The 25171-nt window shown below is 40.0% G+C and overlaps 1 protein-coding gene across 6 annotated transcripts in view; it reads left to right on the top strand.

Moving 5' to 3' along the window:
• The first annotated feature begins 1230 nt into the window (after positions 1–1230).
• Positions 1231–25171, top strand: part of LOC113162548 (VPS10 domain-containing receptor SorCS1) — a 135844-nt gene continuing 111903 nt past the window's right edge. For all 6 annotated transcript variants that reach the window (XR_003298826.1, XR_003298827.1, XM_026360732.1 and 3 more), the window contains exon 1: positions 1231–2010. Coding sequence is in view for 4 of the 6 variants with exons in the window: in XM_026360732.1 (XP_026216517.1) it covers positions 1321–2010 (690 nt within the window). In the remaining 2 variants the exon portion in view is untranslated. The remainder of the gene's footprint in view (positions 2011–25171) is intronic.

Raw genomic sequence — 25171 nt, 5'->3', positions numbered from 1 at the left:
GGGACCATTATCAACATATGAGTGTCTTAAAACCAATGTGTTTGTTTGTTCAGGGCCCGTAATGCAACATGTGTTAAGAGGAAACATTTGTCTGAACTGGAAAATAATGGAAAACCTTTTGCTGGTGATTAACACTAATTATATGTCCCTTTACTCTTTAGTCAGAATTTATGGCAGCATATAGATGTTTTCCTTGTGGTACAATGGATCATGTTTCAAGGCACAATCTGCCAATTTTATTCCCTCATGGCAGCATCCTCTGCTGCGAGCTAGAAAGTAGCCAGCTGTTGCAGTAGTCTGTAACCATTAGTATACGTTTTGTGCTCATCAGCAATCACCATAACCTCCGGTCGTTAGAAACTGAGAGCTGCAGTACCCCCTACCAAAGAAACCAACTTCCAGTCGTGTGGTGTTTTCAGCTCGGCTCACTCATGCTCATGCTATGTCCTGATAATATAAATAAATAAATAAATAAATGGCATCTACAGAGCTTTAATTGTTCATGCTGTAATCCAGACGTGCATGTGTCACAGGTCCTCTGGTGCACAATAAATGTTAAAGGCATAATATCATGCTACAGGGCTGCAGAGTCAGATGCGAAATGCATGAAGGTGGAGATGTGATGAGTAAAAAAAAAAAATCTCATGCTCCTATGTGGGCTGTTGAATTCTTTATCCCTGTTTAATAAGTCATGGAATCTGCCATCCCTGACACTGCACTTAATTGGAAACATATTAATATGTTCCAATTACCGCGCCAGCCCCTGTTGAGACCTGAAAGTATTGAATCTAAACAGGTTCATCACAGGTAAAATAGTTGTTACATTTGACTAAATGAAGTGATTTACTTGCCCTGGAGGGAGACTGGTGATAAAATTTGCATTAGGAAAAAGTACCAGGAAAAAAAAAAAAAAAAGATTCTCATAAAATGTGGCTGTGAGGAGAAATATAAAAGAGCAGCAGAACAAAATGAGTGTGCTGCTGCCTGCTTTAATTATAGCCGACCATATGGTGGAAAATAACAAATCTGGAGAAAGACAGTGGCAACATTATCCTCCATCTCTCAGTCTGGATCCACAGCTCCTCCCCTCCGTGCGTGCGAGGCTTCATTTGATCAAATCCTTCAACTTGGACCACTTAGACTCAGCCGCACTTTTTTTTTTTTTTCTCTTCCATCGCTGCATTTGGGCAGCGCCACAACTTGCGCAGCAGTTCCTCCTCAACAGCCGAGCAGCAATTTCCACCCCGAACAGGCAGAGAGAGGAGAGTAGAGAGGAAAAGGGACTTCTTGCATCCACAGCATCTTTCTCTGCCTCCGGCAATGGAGAGGGGGGTCATATTTTGCCCAAAGTGGCTCTGTGTGCTTTGGTTTTCGCTTTTGATGATGCTCTGTTGGTTTCATGGCGTTAAAGCTGAAATAACTTGCAGGTCATGCCAGCCTGGAAACAAGTGGCGCGCCCGGGAATTACTGCTGAGATTTGACACAAGTGAAACGGCAACAGGGTCGAAGCGAGAAGTTTTTGGACACCGAGACGGGGCAGGGAGATCCGGGGCTGCAAGTGCCGACAGTCGGCGGCTCCGGTGCGCAGCTGGGTCCGCCGAATGCGCTTCAGCTCGGGTGGAGCGCGGGGAGCCGAGGCTGAAACGGAATACAGATAACTTGCGCGCTAAAGATGAAATTGTGGGGGGCGAGGTCACAAAGATGAAAGTTTCCCATGTGAAAATGAGCGGTCAGCAGAAGACCAACCGGTACAGAAAGCGCACCAGAAGGAACATTGGTAACAACCAAGTCGCATCCAGCGCTTCTGCCAAGAGTCAAGCCCCCGGTGAGGACTCCAACTCGGCGGCTGGACGCAGAGTGGCGCGCTCTGAATTGCGCTGGAGCGGAGAAGAGCGGAGAGCCGCCGGTCCGAGGCAGGAGGAGCTAAAACTTAATAGTTCGACGTTCGCCCTGACTGGGGATTCATCCCACAACCAGGCTATGGTGCACTGGTCCGGCCAGAACAGCAGTGTAAGTTCACATTTACTGTGCCCACTTTGAGCATCACAGGAACATAGAGAGAGAAATGTGCGCTCACTGTTGGTTGTCAGACGGGCACAGAACCACATATCTGTCTGGTGTGTGTGTTGTGTGTGTGTGTGTGTGTGTGTGTGTGTGTGTGTGTGAGAGAGAGGTCCAAAAGAAAGAAGGCACAATCTCCCACTCCTGTGATTAAATGGTTACAACCCTGACATTATCTTCTCACATCCGTGTTTTCAAAAGACTCTGCACTTGGGTTTGAGTGTAATCAGGTTAGAATAGCACAACATAAAAAATAAAAAAAATCACAAGTCAGCTGTTTCATTCTGCTGTGTGATCTAAGCTGTAATGCTGTGCTCACAAATAACAACAATAATAATAATAAAACAGAGTATAGTGCTAAATATGCTTGGTCAGATGAGAGCTGAAGGGAGAGTGAGAGAGAAACAAGGTTTTGTCTCAGGAGCTTCTTCAGTCTGAGCCGCTGAATTGATGTCTGGATAAAGGAGCACGGAGCATCTCTGACCAGAGGGCAGGATTTTCAAGTAGAGCTGTGGGTTGTGGGAAGAGGTTAAGCAATTTCAGTCCTCCTCCTTCCTCTTCTGAAGCCAGGTTTCCTGAGCCACGGGCCTAAAGCCCCTGCAAACTTTGGAGTCGAAAAGTAACCGCTCTTCTTTGGCTTGTAGGCCTTTTGCATCCTTTCATGTAATGGCAGGAATGAGAAAATCAGGGGTGCAGGAGTTTCTCATGAGAGAGAGAGAGAGCGATGGGGGGAGGAAAGGAGGGGAGGTATGTGCATGTGCTTCAGCCTTTGGAACAGGAAAGAAGCAGCTTCATTACTGGTTCTGCACTGGAGTTCAGGATAAGGACGGAGCACCAGGGCTGCTTATCAGACCTCACCGTGTTACATTTATTTTTATTAATTAAATGTAGTTCAGATATTAGAACAAAAAAGTTGTGGAGTGCAACTGCAAGATGTGGACTATTTCATTCAATGTATTCATGTACTGGTTAACAATTGGGTGAGCGTCTAGAAAAGAAGGGAGGGTGGAAAATTAACAAACGAAATGCTTGTTTTGTGAAAACCAGAGAATTCTTGTTTTTTAACATGAACATGATTGATTTAACTAAATTGCTAATGAATAATAATAAAGAAAAAAAAAACACAATGGAATTAAGGTATTTTTTGTATCCTCAACATATTAGGTGTATGGTAAGTTCATAGTCTAGTCCAGGTGATGATAAAGTCATATGTGTTTTCATATGTGGAGTCCAGTGCGAGTCCATACAGTTACAGTCTATGAATACCCAATTACATTTAAACAAACACCCTTCATTTCGCAGCTCTCTTGGTCCCTCGGGAGCCTCATTGTGTGCTGTAGTAGCGTATTTACCCCTCGCGTTGCTGCTGGATGTGTCATTCCGCTCGTTGTCGTCCATCGTGCAACACATTTCTACCCCTTGTCTCACCAGCTGCCATCCATGCTGCATTTTCTCTCCTTCTGCGGGTATAACAAATATTGGATTGTAGAAGGAGAGAAGGCTTTTTCTTTTGTTGAGCATGATTCAGAATCTATACAAACGCACTTTGTATTATATCCCAAGTGATAATCTACTGTAAAGCCTATAGATTGCTTTAGTCTTTAATTAACATGGTGAGAAGAAGAAAGTCTTTGTGAAGCTTAACTTAAAAAAAAAAAAAAAAAAAAAGCACTGGGCCACAGTTCAAATGTATTCATTTGCTGCGAGGGCTGATATCTCCAAAACGACTGCTGCTTCTTTTTTTTCAGAGTCAAAATATAATTAGCACAGACTAAGAATTGAAGCAAAGAAAACCTGTAAAAACCGGCTCATTTCTCTCACACTGGGCCACCCTGGAAAAAAAAAAATCCCCAAACACTGAGTTTGTCCTCAGACTGGGCGGACACATACACGAGTCGATGTCTTGCTGCATCCGCACCACTTAGACCCGTCATAACAAAACTACTTACAGTCAGTCGCTGTGTCACTGGCCGTAATGCCCTTCACTTGTGAAGCTTCATCCTGTGCCCTAGGTGTTTCTGTGGGCTTCACAAACTACAGTACTGTCCTATTTCACCGTGACTGAACGTGAAAACATCAAGAAACACTTATGAGAACCTTTTCTGTTCCCCTTCTTTCCATTTTTCTGCTTCTTCCACTTCCAGCAATTTCTACAAAACAGTCATTACTATTTAGCAGCTGATGTGAAGAGATACTCCTTGTGTAACCACCAAACATGGCCCCTATTTTTCCCGAGCGACTTAGTTGAGGTGCACGAGAATAGAGGATCCTGCATTAAATATGTAGAGTTGTTGCCATAAGTGGGAACAGACGTCCTCAGTCTTTACGATCTGAGCTGCTGTATAAATAAACAGATGAGTCAACAGCACGCACACAAAGCTGAAGCGTAGAAAGGATACAGATTAGGGCTCTGCTGCTCTTAATATTTAACCTTGAAGGCATTTACAAAGCATGTCTTTTAACCATCCCACATTAAATTGAATTGGAGGTTATAATTATGACTCATGGAGCATTGGCCACATTAGTCCTGAGCGCCTCATACAGAAAAACATATGAATTATGAATAAAGAAAATACACACACACACACACACACACACAGCAGCTGAATGGACTGTACTTATTTTAATAAGTGATGCAAAATGCCATTATAATTAGACAGGGATGCAGACTGCAGACATGGACACATACAGTAGGACACTTCAGGCTGAGGTGGCCTTTATTTGTGCTGGCATATTAAATTGCAATTACTTATTAGCAGTACTGCACAAGAAGGAAGAAGTGTGTTGTTTGTACATATACTTGCCTTCAGCTCTAAGAGGTTCTTAGTTCAAACTTTACTTTAGCCAGAGTTTTCATTATGATCTGGCCGTGTGCATTATCAAATCATGACCTGAGTTTTGCACTAGGCGATGACCCAAAATTTAACCTTCTGCAAAACGGACTTTTTTTTTTTTTATTAAGCTTTGTTTTTTAATAAATAATTCGTTCTAGGATTTACTTTGCAGTTAAGTGATTTCTTTTTTCTTTTTCTTGATTTATTCACATTCCAGCAACTCTCTTTTCTTCGTGTCAGCCTGCTCCAATTACTGATTCCGCTACATTCTCTAGAAAGACATTTGACATCTCTCGGAGAACTGGTGTGAGCTTGTTGCGTTGAGCTGTGTAGGTGGACACCGCTGTAGTGATAGAAGGCAAAGATCTGAAGAGTGAGTCCTCCTGCAGTCATGACACATCGAGTTGCACTTCTCGATCAGAAGCGGGTCTTTCAAACTGTGCATTGCATGCAAAAAATAATGTATTGGTGTAAATATGTTGAGGAATATTTCTAAACTACTGGTGAAATAAATCATCATAATAACTTTATTAAGATTCAACAACACAAAATTTGCTGCTGCAATGCATGCTTTCTGCTGATGTCCCATAAATAAAGCTTTCAATTATATAGAGTGGCAAGAAAAGGTATGGCAACCGTTTTCTGCATTAATTTGTCATAAAATGTGATCTGATCTTCATTGGAGTTAAGACTACTAACAAATATAATGTGCCTAAAATCCGAACATATTCTTTTCGTCACTCGCTAGAGCTCATGACCATTGACTGACTGGTAAATTCCTTCGTGTTTTGTCTCAGGTCCCTCTTCACCACAAAGGTCCAATACAATATCCACATTACTGCTGATGCTGCACCAATCTGCCTGTCAACCTCTCGCTCCATTTTACGACCCAGAGACACTTTAACTAGTTCACTAGGGGCAAAGACTAGTTACTAATCCAAAGAGAGCAGTTATCCATTTTATTGGTACAGAACCCTGGCCTCAGATTTAGGAATACAATAAATGAATACAAGTTTAGGAATTAAAAATCTTTTCATCTTCAATTTTGTGTTGTTGTAGTGTGTAGATGATTACACAGTCCCCCAACAAATTGGTTCACTGTATGTGATGGCTTCAGCTCTTGGTCTGCTACTGAACATATGAATTCCATCTCTAACCACTCACCTGTCCCACAGGTTAAAAGAGCAACTATAAAAAGGACACAAATGTTTCATTTTCTTACATCACTATCTTACAATTATACACAACAGCATTTGTTAGACAAACCCTGTCTATAACAATTGAAAGAGAGAGAGAGAGAGAGAGAGAGAGAGAGAGAGAGAGAGAGAGAAACACAACTGATCAAACAAATGGCTGCTGAGTTCTTGGTACTGGCAGAGCAGTGTTCAGATTCTGAGAGAAAGGTTACAGGCAGAAAGCAGTCTCATCATGGGGCCTGTGGCATATTGCTCAGACGGATGTACAGCATGTACCCAGAGAGCATTATTTACATTATGAAATGTCAGGCATTAAGTACTTTGGTCTGTCAGTCAGATGGATTCAGGCTGACATATTGTCTATCAGTAGAAGGCATTTATTCTTGAGCTCCCAGAGACACAGAACATATCCTACAGGAGCATGTCCAACAAAAGCCAGCACAGACAGGTGAATTATAAAATGAAAGCCCTGAGGGACGACACCAGATATACTCACAGAGACACACAGGCTATGTTTCGGGAGATTTTGTCACCAATTAACGAAGAGTTGATCACATGACGTTCTTTGAAGCGTCGTGAGAAACGAACTCACATGTGCCGTCTCACGCTATCTCTCTAGGTGTTGAGGGAATCTATTTATGGTTGTGAATGCGTTCTCGTAACCATGGCAACACAGAGTTCATTTGACTTTCATCAAAGTCACATCTTCTTGATGGTTATAGCCACACTGTACATTGTTCTTGAGAAAATTAAAGCATTGTTGAATTTTTTTTGGCCATGACTCTGTTGGATGGGACTCTGTTTAAGCTGAAATATCACTGTTATCATCGCCATGACTCCGACCACTGGGCTTTACTAGCAGTAAAGGTTTTCTCCTCTGCTGTGAAATACCTTAACATTGGTTGGATAGATTGTCACATCAAGCTAAGCAGGATTCTCTTCAGCACGTATCTTTAAGCAAGATCGAAAAAAAAGCAAACACTACACTGTAGGCTGCCTGCTGCTAAATATTAGCTCAAACTATGAAGAAAACGATAAAACACAGCGAGAACCTGAAACTAGCCTCCATGTGAGATCACGTTGAGCACTGATTTTCCATTCACCCTGTTCTGATTTGCTTTGTTTTGATGGAGTGAGGGAACGGCTGCTATCCCACGTATACAGTACATATCTTTAAAAAAGAAGTTGAAATCAATTTCTTACGTAATGTGGGGTGAATAAGGTCAGTTCCTCTGAACACATATCGAGTTGGATCAACACAAACAACAAAACATACCCAGGTTTTAACAGCTGAACCATCACACAGGTGTATCTACAGATTCATCTCTTGTCTAAAGAAGTTGAAGATGAGTTGAGAGCTTTACAGACTATTTGACCTTCAACTTCATTTAGCATACAGTAGGTTTTACTGTTACACAACATGAAAAAGAAATCAGTTCATTTTAAGGTAAAAAATCTGATTTCAACTACACCAACTCCTGTAACAGAAGTATTCTGCAAATAGTTTCAGTTTTTTTTAAAGACTTAAACATAGTACTGTAGCTGCTCTTCTTCTGCTTTTATTTGGTGAAGAACTGGAAAACCATAAGAATTGTAGCTACTAAAGATGACAGGTACATGCAGATCTGCCCAGGTGTAGCCATGTGACTCCTCTTCCTCTGTTGGAGCAGCGTGACATCACAGTAAAGTTTTGGTTCCATTGATGAATCCCCAAAGTCTGAATTTGTCAGTTCATCACATCTCGTGCTTTTATTTTCTTAAATGTGTGCTTGTATTTCTGTCTGCCACGTCTCTTCCTCTCTCTTTCAACGCGCTGCTCCCGTGCACCTTGTGTTCCTGTTACACTTATCCCGCGTAATGCTGCAATTACAGTGCGAGCTTCCAAATCAGGTTGTGAACATCCAATTGCGAGTCTAATCTGTGTGCTTTTAGACATGTTACTTAGCACATCCCGCTGAGAGGAGAGAATGTTTTAAAAAAAACCCCAAAACAAAACAAAAAAAAAAAACTGAAAAGACACATTAGAAACAACAAACACAACCGAAGCCACTGTGTGGGCTAAGCGATCCTTCGGGTACATGCCTGGGAGTGATCAGGCAGGCGGACGCTGTCACGCTCTGTTGAGCAGCGTTTACATGCCATCAGGCTGCATATGCCCATAAACAAAGTAGGTTCCTAGTCCCTCTTTCTCTTTCCAGAACAATCCCACATGAAATGCTCACAAATAAGTCATTATTTCCTTTAGTCTGAAGTTATATGCTGTAAAAGTCTCTGTCTCTGGAGAAGTCAGAGTCTTCCTAAAGGCAGGTTCTTGACAAAAAAGAATTACACATTTCCTGGGTAATATGCCGGTCTCTCTCAGCAAAGCCTGCAAACCCTCAGGAACACACACTTCATTTCAGTAAGGGACCCTTAGGTGCTCCTGAGAATATCGTCCTACTTCTCCAACCGTTCTCTTTCTCCCTCTTCAGTTCTTTCTCAATCATGCAGCATTATTCTGCTTGTGTTTTGCCAAACCCCACTTTATGGCCCATTCTATTTACAGTCAACTGTTGAAATTAGTCTTTATTTACACACTGTGTGGATTATGAAGGCCCTCATAAAGTGGGCCTGCTGTCCTTTTTTCTGTATCTAATCATAATTAAATGATGGAATTACTTATGCTGCAGTAGTTTTTGTGTTTTTGTTTTAACCCCCTCATGGTATCAGTTATCCTCTTGAGGGGTTCATTAGACTGATGTAATCACATCAGTCCTGTATCTAATACATTTATGTGAATATACTTAGTTCTGGTTCTGAACATTTCTGAAGTTCATTCATGGCTAAAACTCAAAAACTCAACTGAGATGTGCAATGACATTTTGTTGAGCGATGAAGACAGGAGGACGATGCTTTTAAATGATCACCGATTAATGTTCACAGCTAGTAATTACGATCTGAAAAAAACAGATGAGCAGCGGTAAATGTTGAGTGAGATTGAATGTGACACGGGAAATATTTTGATTTGATTTGATAAGATTTTATTACTTTATTGATGTTCAGTGAGGGGAAATCAGGTGCCATAGCTGTAGAGTAAAAGTGACATCAGTGTTGTAATACAAGTATTATAGTATATAAGTGCTGAAGTGACCAATGCACACAAAACTTATAGCTGTGGGATAGCTGTGATATCTTCATTACCACACTTTTGAGTTTGAGTTTTAGCCCATATTTATGCATTTATATTTGTCTTTATTGAAATATTCCAACAGGGCAACAACTTATTTAATTTGGTTGCTTTCTCACCCAAAATTACAAAGGAGAGATTCATGCTGTGATATTTTTATGTCTCCACTCACCTTGCATCCTGTCCTGCCCGACCTATTACCACGAAGCAGGTTTCATCAAAATAAAATAGTTAGCAGCATAAATAATGTTTAGTAAGCCAGAACAAACATTAAAAAAAGATGAAACATGAAATGAACATTAAAAAGCTGTGCTTTCTGGATGAGTGTACTGCAAGACTGACAAACACGTTTATCAATGCTTCGTCATCCGCGAACATATGATGGTGTTAACATTTGCATTCGTGCGGTTGCATATGAAGCAAACGTTAGCTCACCATGGTCATCAAGTTCCACAAATAAAGCTGTACCTCGAGTTGATAAAGTATTCAAGGGCTAACGTGTGAAAAGGAAGACTCACTGGATTGGCTGTACTCTCAGTAGAGAACAGCACAGCCAGGAAGTTGTTGATTCTGCTGCTAATGGGTGAGTACAGGTTTCTCTTTATAATGGAGTGAACATCTCTTGTAATCTGTGTCTGTGCCACCAAGGAGGAGTGATGAATTCTAGAAATGCGAGTGATTGTGTGGTCATGTGCCAAAATACTGTAGGTTTATGAGTTGCTGTGTTGTTCTTGGTGGCTGTTTGTTATGGACAGACAGTGTGAGCTAACGTTGTGTTGATTTGTTTGTGCAGTCTGGCTCAAGCTATTTTGGATGTTTAATAGTTGGAGCAATGAGGCTGTGTTGGTTAAAGTCCAGGGCAGGCTGTTAGATTAGGGTTGATTAATTTGGTGCCTCGGCTGATGTCTGTGGTGCTGATCCAAGGCTGGTTTGCAGGATGGGACCTCTCTAATGACATAGCAATTGCCTGCTTTGAAGTTATCTGAAGTGGTGGTGCATGTTCGTGGGTTGGCAAGAAAAAAGTATTTGCACTGGGGCCAATCACAGTTATGTTACACTACTGCAGCACAGAATATAACACGGAATAGCATTAGACTGGGACAGTGTTTATTTGATCATCTCATTTCAGTCCTCAGTCCAAAGTTTATTAACTCAGACTTTACACACGCACATTAGCGCATTGCATTTGGATTTCTTCATGTCATTCCACACAAATAAAGCTGATTCTAACGTTTATTGTCTCTATATATCTATGGGGTCCTTTAAACAGGTTTAATTACGAAACATCATCAAAATACATTAAATGCCATGTCTAGGCTCATAGGTGAAGTAAAAAGTGTGCATTTAATGTTATCTCCACAGTCCAAATGGGCATAGCAGCATGACAGGCTCCTCTCCTCTGTGGCGTATGTGCACAGAAAGCATAGCATGAGCAGCATGTCAGCAGAGCGACAGCAGCAGCTTAGGGCCCGCATGTGTATCCACGCAGGAGGCTTTTGGGTCCTAAACAAAATGTTAGTCATCTGTGTTTTGAAAGCGCACAGAGCCCACCACACAACCACTACGGGTAAAGACTTGACCCAAAAGTACTCTTCGAGTTGGGTTTACACAAGGCAGCTGTCGGATTTATTAAGATAAGAGCGTATCAGTGGCGTGATGTGCATGTCTCAAAAAACATGTCCGGCGTGCATTTAGTGTGGAAAATATATGTTAATGCTGAAAGCCAGGTGGAGGTACGTTTGGGAATATGCAGGTATCTTCCAGCTTTAATGCTATGCTAAGCTAATCACCTCCTCATGTATTTCATACTGGAGAACAGCCCCGTCTCCTAAACACTTTTCTATTCTGTAATAATTCCCAGAAGATATTTCATTGGGACATATTATGTACAAAATCCAACTTTGTTATTACAATGTTTTATCTTATGTAGGGATTCCCAGCACTAGCACTTGGTTAGGGTTATGAAAATATTGTGGTCTGGCTGAATAGAGAAAAACGCAGTTGTCACTTCACACACTATTAGCATTTGAACAAAACCACGTTTCTGTAAATCAGAACCTAATAATTAACAAAACTATTTTTCAGAATAGCTGCACGGGAATTTTATTTCAGGAGACAGTTGTGGAGTGTTATCTCTTCACAAACATCAGTGCCCTGTATTTTCTGCTGTGGCTGCTGACTTAACTGCAGCCGACTCGCTGCCCTGCGATGTGATTGACACTTTGAAGTGAATGGCGGCGATTGAGGTGATTGGTGTGTGGCAGACAGGATCTCTGCACGGCGTTAGGAGAACACTGGACCACAGCCAAGAGGCTGAGCTTTGAGGTGGAGCACACTCACAGATCTGATTTTGTCTGGACGCCTGTGACAGTTAGGGGAGCAAATGTAATTTAAACATGGCACAGACTGCATTAAGTGAGAGCGAGAAGTTAAAATAACATGAGTATATGTAGGTGGAAAAAGTCAAATTTGCCGGATGGAATTCATGGAGATATGGCTGATACCCTCTGACTGCAGATTTTCAGTCTGAGGCACAAGGATTCAATTGCTGGTCATGGTGTTTGTATATATTATCTGCTTCCTTTGAAACCACTTCCTCCTCATAGCAATTCAGATTGACATAGATGATTCTCACAGCTATTGCAAGGTAGTCAGAGGTCTTCTTTCTGGAGGCAGAGAGACCCATCTCACCCATTGATCAGGTTCAGGATTGCATGGGACATTTTGGTGGCACAAATTGAATCACTGGCAATCTGTAAACTGCGAGCAACGTGTCTGAAAAGCGAAGATGAAAAAGGTGTTTTTCAAGAGAGCTCAGCACGTTGACTGAGAGAAGCACATGAGAGGGCCAGTCAAGTTAATTGACCAAATCTGATATAACATGGAGGCACTGGCTGGTAGAAATAGGCCAAAAAAAGACCTTGAATCTGTCCTTTTCTACACATGCTGACTGTTGTTTTTTAATAAGCAGCCATTTTTTGCCCCCTGCTCTGTCTGTGTGTAACAAAATAAGACTTAAACAGAGGCCTTGTGTTGCCCACTCATGCTCTTGAAATTGACATAGTTCATACCAAACACTTTATGTTCAAAAGTAGAAAAGAAACAACTGAGCCGTTTTCCAGATTTCTCTGCCTTTAGAACAGCCCACACATCGCCTTGCTCTGCATGCTGCGCAGATGACCCAGCATAGCTGACCCACTTGCAATTCACAAATCTTTTAATGAGTTCGTAGCACATTGTTATTCGTGATGATCAATGTATTTTCCCACGTCCTTGCACAAATGTTGCTGCTTGAAAAAGTACAATGGAAACAATGTTACTTAGGACTTGTGTTGAAATTCATTTTTTCTCATTTGTCTCTTATCTTGCTGGGTGGTGAAGTTCACACAATATTTCTTTTCTGTGTAAGCTGCCAAGGTTCTTAAGGGCTGATGCAGGGCATCCACTGTGGGTGTGTGCAAGTTTGTGTGTGTGTGTGTGTGTATGCATTTCTATATATGTGTGTATGCTGTACCACTAGAATAAATCACTTACTGCCAAACATGAAAGAATTAAATGTTAAAAACACCATTTTTATTATTAATTAAAACCTTGTGTGTTGAATATTCATAATTGTATATCTGTTAACATCATAACAAAGGTAACAAATAATTGTCCTTGTGGTTACTTATAATTAAGATGTATGAAACATGACTGTAAATTCATCAAACACATGGCATTTTAAATGTTTATTTCAGTGTGTGACTAATTGCCAAGCTAACACCTCTGTTCAGTGGAAGTGCATAATGCCACATTAGTTGTGCAAATTAACACAATGAATTTTAATTGGTAATGTGAAACTCAGACTACACAGTACAAGGCAGAATATGCACTTAAAGTTGATCCTGTAATTATGATGTTTGTTGATGGAAAGATAATAGAGCGTATCTTTGTAGAGAGGTTGATTAGTTGTACAGCTGTAATAGATATTCCCGGCAGATTGCAGAGATTAAGCACATGTGAGTGTCTGAATGTTCTTGGCATGAGAACTTAGGGTTGTACTTGGCTTACATCAGTTCTTAGTTGTTGTCAATTAGAGGGCAAATATGCAGTCTGAAATATACAATGAAAATGTATATTGTTTTATTCAATTACATATAAACCTAATTGTCCAGAAAATAAAGCTTGAGTGAGTTTGTTTTTTAAACCCAAAGAAAAATAAAATCTGTGATTTGTTGATTTGTTTAAAACTTAATTTGTCTGAGAAAAATATTTTTACTGTTTTTAGAGATCACATGAATTGTATTTTGTAAAAATGTATTTAGCAAAATTGAACTGCATACACACTAAAGATTATAAATTTATGATGAAATGATGCACACTATTCTCCCAAACATAACAAAAACGCACAAAGGAAATAGCAGACATATTGTAAGCTGAAGGAGTGTGTAGAATAGATATAGGATATTGTTGGTTATATACCCATTTTAAGCCTTTTTTACTTTTCGTCCACGCACACAATGCTAAATCTAACATATGCTAACTCATGCTACATAACATCTTTAGTTTAAGTCATGATACCAAGCCCTGTGATGAATAATTAGACATCCCCTTTTCCCCCCCTCCACATTTAGCCTGATAGTATCTGCTTGCACTTACAACTCAACAGTTTTGCACCATGATAATGTGGCCTGCAATTTCCACTCACAATCAAAATATATAAATATTCTTGAAAAGGTTTTGAGAGCTTTCACTTAAAAATGATTTGCAGGGCAGAAAGCACAAATGAAAGCCATGAGAGAGCGCCTGGTGAAGTAGCTGTAGTAGTTAATGTGTTGCTTTACAAAAATCATCACTTGGAGGCAAACACTGTTGCTTTGTGAAGGCATATTGTTTCACGAGCTATCCTGTTGTTCTCTTGTGCTTTTATGGCCGGCGATAATTGACATGCACACAGGTTAAGAGATCGAGTAACAAAGCAATGATGATGAGGATTTATGAAGTAGTAATCTGTGGAGTCAAAATTAAACCTGTTGACTTTTGGCATAAGTTCAGCTTTTTTTTTTTTTTCTTTTTGCCCAGCGGGATGTCCATGTGCATTAAAAATCAGGATTACTTGCCCAGAAAGGAAATCACTTCCTGCTTTTTGGCAGGCCCCATCTGTTTGTAGAGTCATCCTAGAAAAGATGCACTAGGGACAGATGAAGACATCTGAAGATACAGTACCTGCCACATCTGCTAATGCCTAAACACATTTACCTCATTTCCATCATTACCATGTGAATTACCATGTTTCCCTCTGAAAATGCTTTGATCGGCCCAGCTCCTCATGTCACCGCTCTTCCAGCCAGCATCCAGCCATCACAGCCCATTAGACAGGAGCCAAGTGAGACAGTCAACAGTGTCGCTAAGGAAGCAGCGCTGGATCATATCTAGAAATGCGCATCTGCTGTTAACAGTTTAAACACATACAAATTAGTTTAACATAAGCAAGATCAAGCTTGTTCTTGAATAATTGTAGAAAGTGTTCAAACAATCACAGGGTGTGATAGGTATAAACATACAGTGTAAAAGTCAGCAGGTCATTGCACTTATGCACATTAAAATTCTACTATCTTTTTCCTTGAATACATGTTGCACAGTAATATCTGAACAAGAAAGGAAGTGCTACATCTCCTGTGAGCCACACAAATGATTTTAATCTGAAACATCTGTGCAAGGAAGTGTTTAGTTTTTTTCGACAGCGACTTAACCTTGCACACAAGAACAGCACAATAGAATAAAACTCAAGGAATAGAATGAATAACTAGGAAACGATGTTTCTGTAAACTCAGCAACAGTGACTGGAGTACACATAGTTAAAGTTGTGCATTAAATTGAGGTTGTAATGTTTTTTGTTTGAGCATAAATAAATGTAACTATGTTGTTTTTGTTAATTCATAACTCAGTTAAAGGATGTAGATCCTGGTGATGATAATATTTTTCCCTTTATTCCTTCATCTATGATATGTCATAGCCAATGAGACAATAGCTGGCTTTGGTGGTAATTTGTATGTAAAGCAGAGAACTACAGATGGTGGGATGATACATTGGATAAGTGACTACATCAGACATTAGCTCATTAGTATTAGGTCTCTCTTTCGGACATCAGGAAAACTGGAGTCTAATTAATTCCGTTATAAGCAGTGATTGAGTCAGGGGGCAGCGAGGACCTTATGAAGAGGGCACTACATTAAAGCAGGAATCCTTCCCCTGAATGAGATGGAGTGACAAGAAACCAGCCCAGTCCAGGTTAAGAAAACGTTTGCCTGTCACACTGTAACAGCTGCTTCCATGGGTTCATACATTGTGATGTAGAGGTAATGCAGGGTATTCAGTCCGAATTCAGCTCGAGTTCAACCACATGAGATTAGGTGATAGTCCATGTGACTATCACTGTTTGAGTAGTGGTGGGTACTCCACATCTTTGACTCACCGCTCGCCTGAGTGGTGCTATGTGGAGGTGTGTTGACAGCGGGAGGCAGATGAGAGGAGCGGTTCAGTGAATTCAGGACACTGTCTTTAATATCCTGAATGTAATCTGTTTAATTTGAAACGTGAGCAGCGTTCGATTTTCAAAATGAGCTTGTAGATCTGTTAAACAGTCGTCATCTCTGAGGCAGTGAGTATCAATACTGATTAGCAGTTTCAGTGTGTAAAATAAAATCTGACAAAAAGCTGGGGTGATTTAGGAATGACAACATACCCACATAATGGCAACAAGGTTTTCTGGTGATCAGTTACAATTTTAAATTGATAAATTAATGTTTTGATGATGATGGGCCTCTGTAGGTTTATGTAGAAATTACATTTATGTTTTCAGCTACAATAGTGATTGACAACACTGACACTGTCTGCACTGTATGTCTGATCAGTTTGATGCTATGAAATCTGTTTTCAAAACAAGGACAATTCTAAGTGACCTGAAAACATTGCACAGTACAGATAGGGGATGTCAGAAAGTAATGACAATTGGCTAATGTTAAAAAGGCTATTTGATTTTCCTTACTGTAAATTTGTTGTCATAAATTGTTTCTGATCTTTGGGCGTCCACTGCTACAAACTCGTTCATTCACATTTAAGGAATCCAAATGCCTGAATAACAATGTTTTACAGTTACAACAGTTACAGTTTTTTACGAGTGCAAGAAGCACATGAAACTCCAGCAGAGCTGCCCTTTGAACTTCCTTTGCTTCATTTGATAACCTTCCAGCCAGAGGCCCTCCATGCTGAGTGGACCCGTCCAAATCAAAGTGGTATCTTTCCATATTTGGCAAACTGCCAAGGCATGCCTTGCCAGCTTTGCTAGGTTCCATGGCCCCGGTGTAGGGGCCAGAGTCAGGTAGAGCTCTTCAGGCCAGATGGCCCTTCCATGGGGCTACATCACTCAGCCCTCCCTCTAGGCCCTTCCAGAGCCCACTGGCCTTGAAAAAAAGGGCAGAATGCATGGCTACAAACAGAACTAAGGCCAACGAACAAATGCACACTGTAGTTAATATCAGATGTATGAAGATTCATGGCAATATCCTTCTCGCAGCATATTAGTGTCCGCAAAGGTTCAAAACGAAGCAGCAGCAATTCTTCACACAGAATGGCCAATCATGACAGATTTAAATTCAAACTCCATCAGCGCACTCTACCAAAGCATTGGCCATGTAGTCTTTTTTCAACACGTCTCCCAGCGGCTGATTGCTGTAAATCAGGAAAGGAACAATCAATGGTGAAATGACAGACTGCACTGCAGCATAGCATGCTGAGAGAAGTTGAGGCTCAAAGTGATCTTGCCACTCTTACCACACAATGCACAAGGTCAAAGTTGCAGGCAGAAGAAATGGCACAAGAATATCTATTCATTTTATATCTGTAGAAGCGCCTCTGTCGGCGGCTCATGCGCAGGGTCCCCAGCGCTGCACACGACCGACCTGTTGATCCAGTGTTATCTGTCTCCAGATGGAACTCAGATAGCGAGTTAAATGCTTTTCAATACAACTTTATGCGATTTGTGAAGTTGATAAAGAGTCCTCAAAGAATGTACTAATCAATATGTCTGACTTATTTTGACCCAGTAAGATGTGATCAGATCAGCATTTTTACCTCTATTTTTGCTGTTTTCTGCAAAGTTTTCTGCTCGTCATAAATTAAAAGTTGATGCTTAAAAAGAAGCCACTACCCACAACATGGCAACTCTCATTCCTCACTGCACTGAAAAAAAAAAAAAAAAGCCAGGAACAGTGTTTGCTTTGTGTGTGGGGGTACTTTCTTATATCTCCCTCTCTCCCTCCTTCCACTGTTTCATTTTCCATCTCACTCTCTGCTGTCAGATGTTGACTGAATCAGGTTAGGGATGGGAGGTGCAGAAACAGAAGCATCACTGATGAAAATGACAATGCATCTACCCTGTTCAGATATTGAGATGCACAAACTTGCTTCCTTCTCCAGGAAAACATGAGCTTATGTAACCTGTAAGGGGAAAAAAGACACTGCAACTGTGTGGTGCAGGTGTGCGGGAGTAATTGGAAAGGGAAACAGATTTAACTATGGATGAAGAACTTGCAAGCAGTGACTATTGAAATATTCATTTAAGTCAGAGAGAGTCATAATCTTTCAAAAACCAAGGAGTCTGTAATACTAATGTTTTCTGATTCATAGGCAGGACCTAAACAAAAAGTAATAAAGCCCGTTGCAGATAGTGGTGCAATGATGGAACTCTGCAGGTTTTATTTGATGTGACTGTGACATTTACTGATTTGTTATTCAAATAAAGGCTGACACAATGAGCACAGTCTTGACATTAAGGAGCTCTATCTGTCTGCCTGTTATCTGCACTGCTAGAGTTTGTAGTTTCACCCACATTCCCCTACATGTTCTCACCCACTGTGCTCACCTTATACTCGAATCTGACTATCACCTTTCCGAATAACATGATAATTATTTGCAGTGCAGTGCAGACGACGTGAATAACAACAGTGTGCGGTATTGAATGAAAAATTAACTCCAATCTATTTTCTTCTGATGGCTGCACTCAAGGCTCTTGAAATTAATTTAACACCCATGGTTAAACAGTGTTCTGTTCATCTATTTTATCATAGTCAAGGTCATGGAGAGACCATCAGCAACACATTTCCAATAAACTGAGGGAGTACAACGGATATGACAACACGAAAAACTCCTAGTTATAAAGGAATGACTTATGTAACAGCAGTGTTGTACTGTTGTCTTTGGTTGAAGTGGATCTTTTAAACTATTTTGTATCCAACTGCTACTAATGATTATTATTATTATTATGGGTTAATCTGCTAATTTGTTTCCTCCATGACTGATTGGTTTCCAAGAAGAGTGCCAGTTTTGTACGTTAACACTGCTGTGGTTGAAATGAGTTATCAGTGTGTAAACTGTGCTACAGACATATTCCTTACTGTCAGCATACCAGAGTCACAGACCAGCTCCATTGCGTTTTTTTGTTTTGTTTTTTCCTTTTTTTTATCAGTATCACAAATGAAGAAGATATGATAACCACATCTACGGTGCTACACATTCAGACAAATGGGTCTGAGTTCACAGGACTTGACAGCACTGAGTTGTACAGAGGTTTTATGAGACAGACAATTGACGATTGACCCAAATATTGTCTGTTTTCTGCATTTCACACTGCCCCCAAGTGGCCAAAATATTGGACAACTGTAGCTTTAATCTCTTTCACAAAATTTTACTGAATCAGATAAGATTAGATGAGATTCAGCAACAAATCACATTAAACATGGAAACATTTGACTGTGGGTCATTTTGTTAAATGAAAAAATCTTCACTTAATTAAAGAAATCATCAGCTGTAAGAACAAGGCCTTTGCTATCTGAGTGAATCCACTTGAGTCATACATTACAGTCCCTCTTCATTTCAGTGAGTCAGACTTGTTGATTAGCAGCTTTCATTAACATTGACACACATGAGCTTCATCTGAGCCTTTAGAAGACATTTTTAAAAATGAAAGTGAGCTCCTCACTGTACAACTGAGAACATGATGATAGGCCTTTTAGCACTATTAAGCTGATGCTGGGCTTGAAGAAAGTTCCAAGTCTCTGTAGCAGCAGCATTGACTCATACTGTAGGAATGTTTCTTTTTTCAGCAAGCAACTGAACAAAGTCTAGACTTGTTTGAAGCCCTTCAAGTCTATTTTTATCTGAGAGAGACTTTTTTTTCTGTTATCTCTGTGTTGGTATGTGCTTCGCATGCAAGAGCTTCCGCTTCTCCACCTGGGAATCTAAAATATTGCTGGTTCAAACACTTTTACTTCATCTTGTGGCGGGAAATTTGCAGCTCGGCAGCTTTTTCTGTAAGAGTCTGTTTTAGTGCCACCGAGGCGCACTGAGTACTGTAGAGCAGGATGTCTCGGTTTATTCAGGTTGCTACTTTTTTTTTTTACCCGCTACTGTCCTCAAACTTGACTGTTGAGATTCCTTAAGCTTGACATTGTGATGGGGCAGCCTTGTAGAAAAGGTATTTTGCCTAATGAGATTTCCTCATGCTTTGTCCCTTTGCCTGGGGGCTTCAAGAGCCTCACTCAGTTCAAGTGGAGGTCTTATTACCGTATTCCTCAATAGATGGACCTCTTCAAATTCACACCTGAAGCAGATTCCAGCATGTTTGATCCTCCAGCACTGCACTGATGTGTTGATCTGAAGGGAGGAAAAAATAATATAATGCTTCACTCTCAGATGATGAGACCCCCTGTGTCTACCAGCACTCAGTAGGTTTTAATTGTTGGAGAGGCCAGGATCAGGTCAGAATGACGCAGGTATAGTGTTATTACATAGAATTTAGCATCTTGCTATGTTCATTTTTTTCAATTTTTAAAAATCTTGGAACTTGCCCCTCCCAAGGTTCAATTCGTTCTGGAATAAAGTGTCACATTTTTCTACACTTCTTTTTTTTTTTTTTGCATTTGTTTTTGGCTTCTGGCTATATGGAACGCACAGACAGCAGGTACAGCTGGATACATTTGGGAACACGTTCTCTATTTTGGTGGCAGTTTGTCGTTTCCATATCCAGACACGCCAGCATAACTTGAGCCTATGCATGAGTTGTTACAGTAATGATGCTACAGATAAAACAGATATCTCCGGTGTCTATGAGGGGGTTGAACCTGGTTAATGGAATTCACAATAAAGGAGAGAAAAGGCTGTAGATTCTTCATTACCATCAATCACGAGTTTGTTAATTTTGGTGATTGATGTTGGCTTCATTCTCCTCTGCCGTTTCTGTCTATATACTTAGGAGTGTTCCACCCAAAGCAATGTCACAACAAATAGAAATTAAAGCTTCATATCATTGAATAACAGAAATGAATGTGAATACATAATTAGCAGTCGTCATTAACAGGGAGTCATTTGACATGTAATGAAATGAAATGCTGATTTAAAAGCAGTTTACTGTGAAGAGTGAGTGAAGGTTGCAAGTGGTTGAATGCGCAGACCCCTAACTTGGAATTTTTGATGTTACATGCTCATATTTAACCGTATAAGTGAGGTGCGGAACAGACGTGATCAACATGTGAATTTGTGCAGTAACATTTACATCCCTCCAATTTCACACACTTTGCCTCAAGCTCCAGGGGCACATCTAGAAATTTTGTTTTCTTGTGGGGTTGCCTCAAGAAAAAAAGATAAGGTCTGTATTTGAACTATAATTCAATTGTGGCAAACACAGGTCACGTTGATGCTAAAACAGCTTTATTAGTAATGAGCTGTTAAATGATGGTTGTCAACGATCATTTACGGAAATTGCTACACATTCTAACGTGAAAGAAATTATGAACATGCCTTAACTATATATAATAAGAGGTGGTACCAGTGCTGACCAGTCATATTTTAGGTTTCTCTTGTGTCACCCCTCTGGCCACTTCCCTGTCTGGCACACTTTTCATATGGTGGTAAAAAACCTATGTGAACCTTTTGAAATTTTTATGGTTTTCTGCATGAATTTGTCTTTCTAAAGCAAGACAAATGTGATTGTGACCTGATCTTTATCTATGTCAAGAGTATTAACAAATATGATGTTCCAAAAATAAAAACATAAAAAAAAAAAAAAAATCTTATCTTTTATGTCTTTATTAAGAACAACCAATGCTGGTGGAAAAAGTATGAACCCTTGGAATAATGACCTAAACAATTGCAGTCAAGTATTAGCATACCTGGACTCTTCTTAAGTATATTTGCGGGTAAGATGAATTCCCAAATTTCTCTAAACATTCTTCAAGGTAATGTGAGAATGTCTGTGCTGAAACATTAAACTAACATTAACTAATAGTCATGTACACTGCATTTCTGATTCACCGTTAGATTCAATGTTAGAAAATCAGCTTTCATTAAAAAAATTATATTTCAAAATGATTCCAAACGTTTGAATCATAATTTATGCAGTTCTGAATCTCACTGTACAGTAATAGTGGTATTTCTGATAAAGGTTCATACATCAATTATGAACCATACAAATTATGGATCATCCCAAATTGTAACATGATGGACTGAAGTTAGTGACCATATAACAAGCTTTTCTTATATGTGCCCCCAGCATTTCTCATTTTATTAAAATTTTGGTTTTAATGCTTATTTCTTTTAATGCTTTAACTTTCTCTTTTTGCCTATGTAAAGGCCAAATTTTAAATAATGCAAGACGACAAACATCTCATTTCTTATAGCAGAGATATCAACACCAATCTTTTTCGTCTTCTTCGTCTTCTTCTGTATCATATATGCAGGAATAGAAACATATTAACAAAGACAGAGATGACTTCCCACAGCTTCTGGAAATGGGCCTTAGCTTCTGATGTGAAACCTAGTGTTTTAGTTAAAGACTTACAAATACAGAACATGGTCTTTTATTAGACTCTTTGTGAGTACTGTTTATTCCTGCTGTAGAAAAGAAAAACTGTAATTGTCCCAGTTTCTTCTCACAGCTTATTACCTGCAGCAGATCACAGTAAACACCCCGTTGTTTAGAATCTGTTAGTTGAATTATGCATTAGGACATTGTACCTGCACCCTCTGTCACCTTGTTGATGCTGTTTTGCTATAATTACAGCACGGCCTGATACACCGTTGTGGTTTGTAACAGTTGTTTTATCAGGTCTAGATTTAGAGGTTAAAGTAAGAAGAGGCACCATCAGACTTCCCAGCAGACACTTTAACTCTTCCTCTCAGGAGCCGAGACGTGTGATTAGCAGCACTCTGTTCCGATTAATAATTATACCCTGTGTGTGACAAAAGAACGTTTTCAATTTCCAGTCGTACTCCATTTAGCCACAAATTGGACTGACATCTGTTTTCGTTTCCACTTATACTGGCATGGTGCAGCTTTTCACCCCTTTTTCCACTGCATCGGGATGATAATCCAGCTCTTTGCTGTCATTTCAATAGCATGTTCGCACTGATCCCTGCATTGTGCGACTGTACAATGCCTTTCTCTGAAACCCCCCTTTAACCCTATCCCCCTTATCTGCCCCCCTCCCCCAAGAGGACTATAACTCTCTTTTTAATGCCAGTGGCATTTTTTATTCTGACTTCAGCCTGTCAGCACCCAGAAGAGAGGACATGTTGTGTGTATCCATCAGTCATTGTGTGTAGTCATTATATCAAGGCAGACATCAAACAGGTAGGAGTTTCAGCTCTCTGATGTGCACCATATTATAATTTGTAATTATTTTTTGCACCTCCTCGTTGAACCAGGGAAGATTTATCTTGCCCTACTATTTGGTTTGGATTTTTTTAAAACAATTACTGTTACTGCAGAGTGATGGGGAACTTAGGAAGTTAAGAATAGTGGAATTAAATCAGCATGTGGCACATTCATCGAATCACAGTCTAATATACTGTGTCCTCACAGGGGCTTGTGCTTGTGAAATATTAACTGAATTATTATTTTATTAAAGGTGTAGATAAAATGATAGCTGTTTTACTTATTCACTGCCTGAAAGCTCATGAGGAAACAGTATGCTTAAACACAGTGTGATCTCCAGATGAGATGAACCCAGCAGATTTAGTCTCTTTTTCGGAGACTTTATGAACCTCATACGACAAATGGCGTTCATGCTTCATGCATTTTTTAAGGCAGTGAGTGACACGATGAAAATGCATCAAGACTCTCTTAACCTTGACTAATAGTGAGTCATTCCTGAAAAAAACGCATAAGCAACTCTCCAATTAAAACGGTGAGCTTTTGTGGAATAAAAGCCGTCTGTTTTAACCTATAGGCGTAAGATTGGAAGCCATTTTCTTTCTGTCACGGTGAAAATTAGAAATAAGTGTTTTGTCTCTCCTTGTCTTATGTCAAGTTCAAAACACTGCAGATTTTCATGAACAAACAAGTTGAAAACACTGTCTGGATTGGGCAACAGAATGGGATTTTAATATGTTCCATTTCTTCTTTATTCTACGTCGACAACAGTAGAGGACTGGTATACACCCATTGTTGCTCATGATACACAACATAGCGCCATGAATCAGTGAAACTTGAGGACAGATGGCACAACCGGTGGCACAATATGAGGAGGGTTTGCAGCATCAAATGCGATTTCTTTCTGTTTAATGCTTCCTGTGTACTTTTCCGAGAAAGCAGATCAAAAGACTTTTTGCAGTGTTCGGTGTGAGTTTGAATGGAAGCCCTTTGTTATCCCTGTTAAACAGCTGGTCCAGACAGCTCTGTGCTCAACTGAAGCTGATTCTACTTTGGATTTGTTTTCCCTATCAAAAGGCTGCAGAGAATAGAGCTTTATGGAGAATTGCATTACTCTGCATAATTACAACACATTATGCAGCATCATTTGTCATCCTGAGCTAAAAAGCTCATCAGACAAATGTTTGGTCTCTCAGTTGTTAACTTCATTTGTAATAATATCAAGTTTCTTCTCAAGTCATTTGTCAGGATTTGGTTGTGTTCACACAGAGGAAGTGTGATGGCTTAGTCTGTGTAAAGGTATCTGAAGTTTATTTCTGTTATCATACTTAGCGGTGCCCTGAAATATCAACATTTGACTGATTAAAAATAAAAAAATCTGTATGTGTGAATTCCTAAATTATTTCTTCTTAGCAGGGATCACGTGCAGGGAAGCGGCCTATTATAACCATGCAGACATCTAAAGGACGTCTCTTTTTTTAGAACTCATTCATAAAATATGGTTGTGAATGTAGCATGTATGAAAAAGTGCAGATATTTCTGCCAACACTTTTCCTTTATATTATGTTAATATATTCATAAAGCTATCATATTTAAAGAAACAGTTCATTATTTATAGTCCTGAGATGCACCAAGCCGAGAGCCGGAGTCTGAAGCTTTTGAACTGTATTTTGAAAATAAATCTTAGCTGGATGGTTACAGATCTGCTTCCTTTCTAAAGTCGAGGTTTCTTTAAAGCTGTACTCCAACCAGAGATGTCCTGGGGAACATAAATGTAGCAAATAACAGTATCATATGTATGTGATTTGCTTCGATTGACAACACTGAACAGTCTGGAGGCCTTTGAATAATAGTATTGTGTTTCTGTATGAATCCCCAATGAGTGTGGCCCCCAGTAAATGAAGCCCTTAATAACAGTAGCGTTAGCAGCTATTGTTAAATCTGTCACACGGTGCCCAGGAGATCCACTGCTACAGGCCTCAGCTACATTTGCTGTCTGTAGGACTCAGGACAAGCGGGAACAGAGAGCAATTCAACAGGGGCATCTGGGCCTTCTACATTGGCTACTTCATATGATTTATGTGGATTTTCGTGCGTGTAAATCTATGTTTGCTTACGAAAAGAGAGAACAATTTGTCCACTGGGTGAAACAGACTCTTCCAGAGTTATTTTAGTGCTGTACAGGGATGTGCAGGGAGTGGCTGAAGTTATTTCGGCACTCTCCTGA

Source organism: Anabas testudineus, chromosome 1, assembly GCF_900324465.2.
Source record: "Anabas testudineus chromosome 1, fAnaTes1.2, whole genome shotgun sequence".
In the NCBI taxonomy this organism is placed as follows: Eukaryota; Metazoa; Chordata; class Actinopteri; order Anabantiformes; family Anabantidae; genus Anabas; species Anabas testudineus.
This window is presented reverse-complemented; position numbering and strand designations above follow the sequence as displayed.